Source organism: Stegastes partitus, unplaced genomic scaffold (genome assembly GCF_000690725.1).
Source record: "Stegastes partitus isolate 25-593 unplaced genomic scaffold, Stegastes_partitus-1.0.2 Scaffold58, whole genome shotgun sequence".
In the NCBI taxonomy this organism is placed as follows: Eukaryota; Metazoa; Chordata; class Actinopteri; family Pomacentridae; genus Stegastes; species Stegastes partitus.
The window spans coordinates 54,627-67,229 of NW_007577789.1; the positions used below are offsets into that span (position 1 = coordinate 54,627).

General features: G+C 41.0%; 1 protein-coding gene across 2 annotated transcripts in view; it reads right to left on the reverse strand.

Moving 5' to 3' along the window:
- Positions 1-10,942: 10,942 nt before the first annotated feature.
- edn3b (endothelin 3b) overlaps positions 10,943-12,603 on the reverse strand; it is a 12,430-nt gene continuing 10,769 nt past the window's right edge. The window contains exons 4-5 of one of the 2 annotated variants that reach the window (XM_008275726.1): positions 12,361-12,463; positions 10,943-11,976 (exon numbers count right to left, since the gene is read on the reverse strand). In XM_008275726.1, the coding sequence (XP_008273948.1) occupies positions 11,914-11,976; positions 12,361-12,463 (166 nt within the window). In that variant the 3' untranslated portion in view covers positions 10,943-11,913. The remainder of the gene's footprint in view (positions 11,977-12,360; positions 12,464-12,603) is intronic. The other variant, XM_008275727.1, reaches the window with a different exon arrangement.

Consider the following 12,603-nt stretch of genomic DNA (forward strand, 5'->3'; position numbering starts at 1 on the left):
TTTGGAGACATGTCCTGGGGTCTAAAGAAACCAAAATTGAACTGTTTGGCCATAATGACCATCGTTTGGAGGAAAAAGGGGGAAACTTGACGCCTGAGAACACCATCACAACTGTGAAGTACGGGGGTGGCAGCATCATGCTGTGGGGGTGTTTTGCTGCAGGACGGACTGATGCACTTCACAAAATAGATGGCATCATGAGGAAAGAACACTATGTGGAAATATTGAAGCAACATCTCAAGACATCAGCCAGGAAGTTAAATCTTGGGCGTTAATGGGTCTTCAAATGGACAATGACCTTTTTCCTTGTATGTTTTGTCCTTCTACTTTTTTGTTACAAAAACAGTTTGATTCAGTCTGTTTCACTGCTACAGCATAGAGTAAAATATATAATACTCATACTGAAAGAAAACTAAAAAAGTTCCTTAGGTGTTTTTATGCAAGTTATTAAAATGTATGGAGATGTTTAAGTGGACTACAGACTGATCTTCATGTCTCAACAACGGCGTCCTTGATAGACTCATTAAGCTAGCCGGACACCATATGCTCAGGGCAGACATTACAAGAGATGACTCCAGTAAGACCAGCGGCGTCGGGTCTCTGCATTTATACAAACAAAGACACTGCTGCAATCAAGGATCATGTTTCTGCCAAACTGCAATATCTCATGGTTAAGTGCAGACCTTTGCATCTACCCAGAGAGTTTTCATCTCTCATATACTGTTGTGACTGCGATGTATGTCTCCCTAGATGCTAATGTTAAACTTGCACGGAATGACCTAAATGCAGCCATTAGCAAACTACAGCCTAAACATCTGGAGGCAGCCTTTAATGTTGCTGGTGACTACAATCACTCCTACCTGAAGACGGTACTCACCAAATTCCATTGACATGTTTCCTGCCGCGCAAGAGAAGATAAGCCCCTGGAGCATGTTTAAACCAACAAAGCTGAGGCAAATGAAGCCATCCCCCTCCTCTAAATGGGACAGTCAGAACTTTTTTCATTGTTCCTACTCTCCGAGTATGTGACAAGGCATTCAAGCCATGTTAGACTACAGACCCTTCAACACCACCACCTCAACCAACAACGCCTCCATTCCTGACAAGCTCAACAACTTTTATACTCAGTCCCACGAGGGCAATCAGGAGACAGCCTTTAAGACTGCACTGCCTGGGGCGCTGCGATATAGCTCACCTGGTTGAGCTGGCATCCCATGTACAGGGGCTGTAGTCCCCGACATGGAGGTTATGAGTTTGAATCCCGCTCATGGTCCTTTCCCCATTGTTGTCCCCCACTTTCCTGTCTCTCTCTCAACTGCACTCTCAAATAAAGGCAAAAAAGGCCAAAAAAATAACTTAAAAAAAAAAGACTGCACTGCCTGCACATCACCAGCCCCTCATATTAGGTGTGCTGCTGAGCAGAAACAATGCACACAAGGCTGCTGGCCTAGCTAGATGGCATTCCCAGACGTGTACGCAAGGCAGCTGACTGATTTAAGGAGTGTTATCTTCAGCTTGTCACTGGCCCAAGCAGGTGTTCCCATGTGCTCCAAAAGATCCAAAGATCCTCCATTGTGATACACCTCAGTGAGCCTAAATGACTACCTCCTGGTCATACTCAACCCCATCATCATGGAGTGCTTTGACAGGCAGGTCCTGGCTCATCTCAAAAAGGTGTACCTCTGACACCTCCAATTTGCCTCCCGTCAAAACACAAGTACAGAAGACACCATCTCAACAGCACTTCACTTTGCTCACCATTAGACTAGCCCTTTACTAGTCACCAAAATTTTTGAGTTCGTCTGCTCCTGGATACTAGCTTTCCTAACTAACAGACCCCAGTTTTGCTTGGTTAGGAGATGACACCTCCTCAGCACTGACTCTGAATACTGCCATGCTCCTGTATTGCAAATACATGGGCCAGACATGGCCATCAAACAGGCTGGGGGGGTCTGGCACAGTGTTGTTCTTATAAGACAAAACAGCATCCTGAGTCCTCTCCTCTACCCTCTGTTCACTTACAACTGCATGTTTCTACATAGTTCCAACACCATTATCAAGTTTGCAGGTGACACAACAGTAGTGGGCCCCATCAACAACAACGAGTTGGCTTACAAGAAAGTGGTCCAATAACTGGCACCCAACACCAAAAAGACCAAAGATCCCATAGTGGACTTCAGGAAGGCCAGGCATTGCATACTCAACTCCATCCACATAAAAGGACGGGGTTGAGTGTGTTGCTACCTTTAAATATCTGGATGTTCACATCTCTGAAGACCTTGCTTGGATCCTCAATGCCCCAACTTTATTCAAGAAGGCTCATCAGTGTCTCCTCTTTCTGAGGAAACAGAAGAAAATCCAAAGATCCTGGTGAACTTCTACCAATGCATCATCAACAGCATCCCTACATCGCAGCCTTTTATGGCAACTGTGCTTTCTCAGACCTCAGAGCATTGCAGTGGTAAAAACCACCCACTGTATCTCTACTGTATCGCACCCTAGAAATAGTCCATTTCTCCTCCTTTCCTCTGAGAGATGCTACAGAAATCCCTGTTCTTGGATCAGCTAGCTAACAAAGCTATCACCATAATAGACTCTGCACCACACTGTCTATACTGTGAAAGTGCTGTATCACACTATTGTACTGGGAACATTTGTAATCAGGCAAACTTAGTTTTTCCTGATAGCTGTTGAACACACCACCAGAGAATTAGGTCAACTCCTCCCATGGCCCAGCCCTTGATATAGGGTATTTAAAGCACCTGGAGGACCATGGCTGCCTTTTGCTCTGCATTTTAACAACAATCACGATTCTGACTCTGTAAACATGATGGCCAGTGGTCTGGACATTTAAAATGCACTCAGCACGTAGAAACGTCTGCTCAGAAAAACCTCTGCTAAAAACTCTGCAAATAGAAAACTTTTCAACTTCGGCAAATTAATGTAGAACACGCTTTCCACAGTTTTCCAACAAGTGTTTGGTCGCTCACCTGTCAGAGGAGCTGCACTGCAGACACCTGGTAGCATCTACCGGAACAGCATGTGAGGCGTTCAGGGAACATCTGTAAAATGTGCCATCAACTCATACACATGTTCAGCAAGTGAGGAGCCTGTGTCCAGCTAATGACTGATATCAGAAGAGGACTGGTGACAAAATAAAAATATTTTCAGGTTAAAACATTTTACAAATATCAAGTCTTGTATCACTGAAAATCACTGCAGCATAACTAAGTTATGGAAAAACAACTATTCATCAGCTGCATGGTGCATTAACAGCTGTGGCAGTGCTGCACCAAAACAAGAGGGTGGGCGACCAACAAAGAAAGTTGACAGCACCAGTGCTACCATTGGAAAAGTTAGTCTGGAGCCCTGCTACATGTTTTTTACTTTTAGATAAAGGCATGCACAATAGTTGTACATATAATAAATAATAATCAAATGCAGAGACAATTATTTAACAACATGTAAAGGAGTCGTTACATTTATACAGTCTTACAATTACAAGCGGCCCTTTGAGGGTGAACATAATGCTTATGTGGATGAAAATGAGTTTGACACCCCTGCCCTAAGGTATGGCTTATTTTGCCCAGCAGTTAACAGGAGTTTGATTGTGAAAGGCAATCGGTTATAACATGTTATACACATGTTATAAGCATGCTATTAACTTGTAATTTGCTTTTGTTGTGTTATAGGGTTTTATCAACTGCTGTTTTGCCTTTGTTTCTCCTAGTTTTGTCATAGATTTGCTGTGTTAGGCTTTTTTTTCTGTACTTTAGATTGAGCCAACTGGTTGTGTGACAGTTATCCTCTTTAGTAAACAAGGTTGCCAGCTGGTGGTGTAGGTTAGAGGGGGTTTGTGGCACTCCTAGAACACTTAAGTAATTGGTTAAGTTATTTGTGTAACATACTGTGCATACACCATATGGCATATATTGCACTTTACTGTTTTTTTTTTTGCACTTCTGGTTAGATGCTAAACTGCATTTCGTTGTCATAGTACTTGTTTTACTGAATCTGAATCTTCTCTAATCTAATTCTGTCTAAGAAAAGATCCCTCTCACTGGACATAAAGTGTTCAAAGTTCACTTCTGACCTTTCCAAAAGCAAAAATATTTACATCAGAGAATAATTTAAGACACCATTCACATAAATAAAATGGCTTTAAGCTTTGCACTGTAAATCACTGCTGGAAACAATTCAAAGAAAGTTGCTCATAATGCCAGATAACAGATGATTTGCTCATCTGAAAACAGCTTGATTTGAAAATTCAGATATCAGACTGTAAAAACTCTTCTGTAGATGAAAAATGCTGCCATATGGTGTTCAATGTGCAGTGCCTTAACTTTGTACCAGCCCACAGTGGTGATGGTGATTACAGTCGTCTGCACAAAGAGTTTGGGCCAACTCCCTGCAGCGTGTTACATTGCAAGAATCACTCAAGATACATTTTGAATCATTTAGCCCGGAAACAACCCAGCAAGCCTTTTCAACCAGTCGTACCTGCTGCGATTTGGTAGCTTAGTTTGTTGTAAATCAAAAGTTTTATTGCCATTGGGTCTTGGCCGGCTTGTGGTTCTGGCTCCCTTTCTGCATTTATAAATGTCAGGTTGGAGTTTGAGTGGATGAGTGATATATTCATCACAAATGATTCGATATTAATGGAACGTTGTCACATAACTGCAGGAAAGAATATAGTTCTTCACTTGCTCTGGGAAAGAAGATAAACAGGACTTCGGCATGGTGTTTCTTACTATATCTCATTACCAACATGTTTTTTTCACTTGAACATAGCATTAAGGGCTGCAAGGTGGCGCAGTTGGGTAGCACTGTTGCCTCGCAGCAAGAAGGTTGCTGGTTTGCGTCCCGGTGGGGGGCACTGGAATCTTTTTGCGTGGAGTTTGAATGTTCTCCCCGTGCAGCATGGGTTCTGTCTGGGTTCTCCGGCTTCCTCCCACAGTCCAGACACATGTTGAGGTTAATTGGTGATTCTAAATTGTCCGTAGGTGTGAATGTGAGTGTGCTTGGTTGTCTGTCTCTAAGTGTGGCCCTGTGATAGACTGGTGACCTGTCCAGGGTGTCCCCTGCCTTCACCCGAAGTCAGCTGGGATAGGCTCTAGCCCCCCATGACCCTAGTGAGGATTAGGCGGTGTATAGATAATGGATGGATGGATGGATGGATGGACATAGCATTAAGAAAAGGTCAGGTGCTGGTTTTCTTCGAATGAAAGGTCACAAGACTTTAATATATCTTCACATCCTAATTACATTACATTTTTTGACAAGACATTGATTACAAATAGTATCATGGATGCTGAACCAACGACCTAAAGACAAACCCTGTGAGAAACATAATATTAGGCTTAGGCTTGATTTTGACAGTTCGTGGCTACAGTGCACTGTAGGTGAAGCATAATACAGTGCATTTAGAATGAATACTTGTTAATGGTACATGTTTTATACCCCAAATCCAAAACAGAACATAATCTATGCAAACTATTTATGATATTATTGTACCTGAAAACGCTTGTGTGACCAGAACAGGCTTTATTGTCTTTCAATTGTCAGCAACCATCAAAATTTCCCTGCATGGCACAAAAGACCCATTAATTTAATGAACCGGAACACAAAAGAACAAACTGTAAGCCACAGTAGGGGCTCTGAACTTGCCATCGCATGGTCAGGATGTCTGCACGAAAATATTTCCCAGGGTTTACTGTGGGAATAAAGCCTTTGCTCACCGCAGAAGGTTTACACTGAGGCTCCAGGGTAGGCTTATTTAGGGTGGACTTAGCGTGACATTCCAGGATGTTAGGTGGTATTAGAGGTTTCAAAGGGTTCAGTTGATCTCAGATTCTGTCTATAAAAAGGAAAAAAATGCAAAATGCAGCAAAAAAAAAAAGAACCTTGTGTATGATTTCCCTCCCTCCCCTCCAAAAAATGCAAAAGTGTCAGCATGGTTGTACGAAATGATCTCACCATCTCAGGATAACAACAGATGTTTTCTTACAGTAATGGGATATTTTTCTGCTCATCTTAAGAAAACAAAAAACACATTTTCTTAAATTAATTAGAAAATTAGCTCAGGATCACTTATTTTCTTTTGTACAGATTACAAGAAAATGAGCCCATTATCAAGAAAAACTAGATTGTCATTTCAAGATAACAACATAATTAACTTGTGATGACTGGACAACCATCACAACCTCAGGTTTGTTTAATGTCTAAATGTTTTTTTGTTTTTTTTTTACAGATTTGCTTTCTTTTTTACTCACCTGCAGCATAATGAAAGTGTTCTCTAGTCAGCAGATTATGCAGGTACTGATTCCCACTTGATTTCATTGTACAATGAAGAGGATGTATGACATTTAAACTTTAATAGATAGTGAACAACTCCCTTAGAGAGATGAAATATGTTATAACACCAGAGGTAGCTTTGAGAAGCTTAATGACTGGATATGGTTTCAGTTCATAGCTCACAACAGGAGTATAGATTAGTCTGGAGAATTTTATCCCACTGGGTCAGGTTACATATTTTCACTGTGTGTAGTCTTTACACCACAGGTTTTTAAAAATATAGGCACATGTATATTTAACAGAAAAGGAAAGAATAAATACTTTTCATTTCATCTTTGTAAAGAGCAAACCACAAATACAAAGTCAGAGACAGTTAATACAAAAAGTAACATTTCTTAGTCATTGAAATTAAAACCTTATTAGTGGCAAGTGTGTTTGGTGCTATTTCTATGACAACAATGTACGGAACTGGAATGATCTGTATTTACATGTACAGTTAAGCCCAGGTTTTGATTTCTAGTGAATTTTTTATTTGACCCATCGGTTTCTTTTGGTAGGAAATGACATAAACAAGTAAATATGTCATAAAAAAGTGACTCTTTATTTGTCACCAGGGCAACGTTCTTTATAACTGCTAAACCGATTTTTGCACTGGGATTTTGTTCCACTCCTCTATTGTAAGATTCTCCAGGTATTTCAGGCTTCCTTGCCATCACTGTGGTCTATTGCTCCCTCCACAGATACTCAGTGGGATTCAGGTCCAGCTCCAAAATGTTGACATCATTTTCTTTAAACCGTTTCTTGGCTGTTCTTCGCTGTACATTGGAGACCATTGTCTTGTTGAAAGATTCAGTGCTGCACAGGTTCAAGTTTTTCTGCAGACTGTCTGATGTTTTCCTCCAGAGCCTTAACATTGTCCTCTTTTCTCATGAAGCAATTAACTTTGACAAGGTTGCCCAGTGCATTGGCTTAAAAACAATCCCAAAGCATTACATTCCGATGCTTGACCGTGGGGACGGTGTCCTTGGGCTTGTCTGCTTCGCCAAACAAAACTCACATTCCTGTGTCTAAACAACTCCATTTAAGTCTCTTCAAACCACAGATTTGATGACCAAAAAGGTTTTTCTTTGTCCAGGTGAGCCTTAGTCGATGTCTACGAGACCAGCCTTGTGCAGTGTCCACTAGAATGTCAGGTATCCACATTTGTAGGTGTCAGAATGGCTGAGATTTATCAGGATGGCCTTGGTGGTGATCCTTGGATTGTTCTTGGCCTTCTTTGTACCAGTCTTGCCCGCACAGGTGTTACTTTCAGACACCACACCCTTTGAGATCTATCACAGTCTGGAACTCCTTGTGTTTTTTGACCAGCACTTGAAAACACGCGTTATATTTATGATGTGCCTTTAAAGCCTTTCCAGTCTTGTGAGCAGCCATAATGCACAACTCACTTTGGTTTTTGCTATGACTTGCAATTGACTTCAAAAGAACTGCAGCATCAGCTGTTTGGAATTTGGAGTGTATTAGAATGCTCTAAAACGTGGTAGAAATGTAAAAATAAAAAAAAACAACAACATTAAAATCGTTATAATTCATCATTAACATCACTTTTCATCTTATTTATGTCATTTCCAGCCACAGGAAACCTACTGGTCCAATAAAGATTAATTATAATTCAAAATACAGCATAGGATTGAATGATTTGAAACAATTTTAAGTGTAAATGAGTCACTTTGATGCTTCTCAAAACATTTCCTACAAAGATGAACAAAATCACAACGGTTTTACACATAACATAAAATAAATCACTGCTAATGACAAAATAGGTTCCTGTAATATATATTAAGTTACAAGTTAGAGGGACGAAAGGATTTTATCTTTAAATTAGAATCTTTATCAACAATGGAACCAGAATACTAGCTAGTAACTGGCTGCAGAGTAACTATAGCGGTATATGCACTGATCAGCCACAACATTAAAACCACTGAAATGTGTGACGTTAATCAATATTCTTTTGGGAAACCTTGCATCCCGGCATTACCGCAGCGGCTGCTTGGACACATACCACCCATGTAAATATTGTTCCGACCAAACACCGCAAAAACTGCTGAGGAATGGATCGAGCCCAAGGGTGTTGGCTCAGTTTCCACATTTCACACCTTTTAATCCGATCAAGCATCCGCAGGATATGCTGGAACAAGTCAGATCCGTGAAGGCCCCACCCCACAACCCACAGAACCTGAGCTGTTGAAGCGCCAGTCTCAGACACCACAGGACACCTTCAGAACCTTTGAGCTATGACCTACATAGTATTAGGTAGGCGGTTTTAACATGATGGTTGATCCGTGCCACCACCAGCAGTCGACTCTGAGCAATACAGTTCCATAAGATTGTGTACTCAACCTATAATTCCATATCTATTCCCTTTATATTACCCTATTATATGTGTTGATATATTAAGATATAGAAATATAGGCTTTATAAATGTACACAGAACTCATACATACATACTATACATACTATACAAAGTGAGGAGGCCACTGTTTGTTCAACGGGTCTATGTGAGTCTCTCTCCTTTATGTCAGATCATCATGATCTTTGTCAGATTCTTGGGCAAAAGTTTAGACCCTGGAGGTTCAAACAAAACCATAAAACACTGTGGATATTTATAACATCAAAAATGTTCTATGTCCCTTATATAAAAATATCTTTTTGTAAGTATACAAGATGATTGTGCATTGATTCCGGTGATACATTCATAATTAGGTTTTCTATTAAGACACACATTCTTTCATACTCTTTCCCATTCTCCCTGCGTATGTTCTACATTCCCCATTGAATCTATAAATACAGAAACATCTGAATTTCCAGTTTAAGCTTTTAGAGCCCAATGCAAAGACTGTGCCAAGTGCTTTGTCTTAAAATCGCCTCCTCATATTTAATTCCCTTTTCATGGAAATGCTCTTAGTGCGCCCTAACCACAAACAAACCAGCAGGCACTAACGAGTACTTGTACATTTACTGGTTTCATTGTCTCTTTTTGTTTTTTGGAGTGGACCGCTTAATTAAATAAAGAGGTTGGTTTGGTGACACAATGAAGCCAACAAAAAAAAAAAGTCTAAATTATACATGACAGCTACTTCTACGACTGTTAAAAAACCTTAAACTTAGCAAATGTTTCAATATGACAAAAAGGCAACTGGTGTTTGCCTATCGTCAGTCAAAGGAAAGGATTCAATTGCTGACTAGTGGGAGAGCACAAGGCCCCAGAAATAAGGAACACAATCATTGTTCGACTATGAAGCACTGCATGTGATGCTGTTCTGTTAGTAGCATGGCTTCATGGAATTTGATACGATGAAATCACAGTATGTTTAGCCCTTGGGTAATATGGTGATGTCAGGTTTTTTTCTACAACCCACAGAAATCTTTCACTTAAAGGACAAAGCTGGTGTTATTTTCTATTTTTAATGTGTTTAATGAACCCATGACAAGACTTAAACCCACAAGATGTGTCAGTAGCACTCAAGATATCCATGTATCAGAAATACAGCCGGGCACTGTAGTTTTTATCAAACAGGAGTAAAAAGTGCTTTTGGAGGAGATATTTTTTTGCTTGGGCTGCTCGGTGGCTCGTGGTTAGCACCGTCGCCTTGCTAGAAGATCCCCGGTTCACATCCCGGTGAGGACACCTGGGATCTTTCTGAGAGGAGTTTGCATGTTCTCTCCGTGCAGCGTGGGTTCTGTCTGGGTTCTCCAGCTTCCTCCCACAGTCCAAAAACATGTTGAGGTTAATTGGTGATTCTAAATTGTCCGTAGGTGTGAATGTGAGTGTGATTGGTTGTCTGTCTCTAAGTGTAGCCCTGTGATAGACTGGTGACCTGTCCAGGGTGTCCCCTGTCTTCACCCTGAGGCCTCGTCCACACGTAGCAGGGTATCTCACAAAACGAAGATATTTTTCTATGATTTTCCTGTCATCCACACGAAAACGCAGATTTATGGCATTAAAAACGATTCTTTCAAACACCTCAGACTAAAGTGAAGATTTGCGAATCCTCCGTTTATGCGTCTGCATGTGGACATCAATAACCGGGGTTTCAGGTTTCGAAACGTCACTGCCTGCGACAAAATTTGTTCTTACATCATACATGCGACCTGTGTTTACATTTGGAAACAGCGTGGATACCCTCAGAACTGTGTTAGCGTTGTCTCTGGTCCAGGCCCAGATACCGCTCCACAAACAAGAACACAGGAGAAGGACGACGTTAAGGACGGTTGTTTTCCGCCACCTTGCCATTCCATGTCTGAGGCATGTTCTCCATCAAAGACACCGATGCTGGTTTTGGGTCAGACCGGGACGCACTGCCAGCTTGTGGGAGAACTTTGAGACAGAAATCGTGCTCCCGGAGGAATGGCGGGACAACTTCCAAATGTCCCGGGCGTTGCTCCTGTCGTCTGAGTTATTAGATCCTCACGTAGAATATGAATGTGCTTAAAAACGCACTTATTTAGGTGTTAGGTGTGGATGAATTTTTTTCTAAAAACAAGGTGGTATGTACATACATTTTTTTTCTAGATGAAGGGGGCAGGATATTCGGTTTTACAAAAACCCTGCTACGTGTGGACAAGGCCTGAGTCAGCTGGGATGGGCTCCATCCCCCCCTTAAAAAAAAACTACAGTGCCCATGTTCATGACACGATGATGGAACATATCACCTATTGCAATAATGTGGCTCATTAATTTGCCAATTTTGTTATTATTATTATTATTATTGTTGTTGTTGTTGTTGTTGTTAGTATTATATAACAATGGAGCTCTGTGCCTGAAGGGAGGTTCAAGTTTAGACTTGACAATCAAAACCAGTTAATAACAATTCATTGTTTGTGTTTGGTCTTTGGAAAAGTAAAGAATGTCGCCACCCTTACCCGTTAACATTTATGCAATCCACCGCTCAAAACCGTTAATTACATCAGTTAAAGCTGTCGCAAAGGATGCACGGGGTCAGTGTTATTACAATTAAAATGTTTACGGCTGAAAGACCTAACATGAACTCGATATGCAAATTGAATGCGTCTGTAAATAATTGCACGAACTAAAGCTCAGTTTATCCCCCATAACGCAAGTGGCCAAAAGCTGTTTGTGGGATCGAGTATTTTTAATGGCAAGCTATCACAAGATCGTGCCTTGCTCCCATTTTCCATGGCTCCTCCCAGCACTTTTTGCTTTCTCTCATTTTCCATCTTTGTTGTTCTTAATAATTTGATACAAGCTTATCTTATTGGTTTGAAAGATTGATTCAAGTATGGTCCACAACATCAGGAAAGAATACAAAGGGTTGGTTTGATCAGCTTTGACAAATGCTCCTCACAGGAGGGAATAAGAGGGGGATAGCCTCCAGGGATCTGTATCAAATTTTCTGAAGAGCTCTTGAAACCACTTTGCCTGATGGAACTTGCTCCAAGACCTGTGATGCAGAGGAATGTCGGCAGCGTTTGGCTCCAAAGTTCTTTTCTTGACTGTATGTATCTGGGGAGGCAAGATGCCAAACGGAGAGCGAAAGGGGGCCAAAGAGGAGGGAAGGGTCCATTCACCCAAGAACCAGAACAGACGATGGAGAGGAGTCAAACTGTCATCCGAGGCTGGGGTTCCTGTGGAGACTCTTGATTGACGGACCCTGTAAGAGGCTTTTAGAGAAAACATTTTCACATTAAATTAGTAAAAATAAAGGTTTAATCCTGCAATGTAATATTGAACTTCCATAAAGCTGGGGTGACTCACAAGAAACAGATTTTTTTTAAAAAGAATGATCAGCATCAAAGCATCAGATCGTGCTTCAACATGGCACTTACTCACAGAAATGTGTCTGAAAGGACAGTAACAAAGACAGCTGGCGGATTTATTTACCCTAGAGCCAGCCATGATTTTGCCTTGTTATTTTTTTCACACATTGCCCTGTCTAATCTGATTAATGGTTCATTTTTTAGGACAAGTATTCCACTGAAGACAAGGGGCGTGTCTTCCCTCAGGTGTCAATAACAGACGGGTAACAAATTGAAGGAAAACCTGACCTGTTGTTCTCTACAGTGAAGGGAAACAGTAGCTCTGTTATGCTGTCGGGAACATTTTCCTGCCATGTTTTCGGTCCACTTATCCCCGTAGACCGGGGGGTCACTGCAAATCAATACAGGTGTTTTGAGCCATCACTTTTATCTTATGGTGAAACATTTACAAATGTTATATTATTATTATATTATAATTATTATATTATTGAATTTCCCTTCTTAGATTGAATTTCCCTTCTGGGATAAATA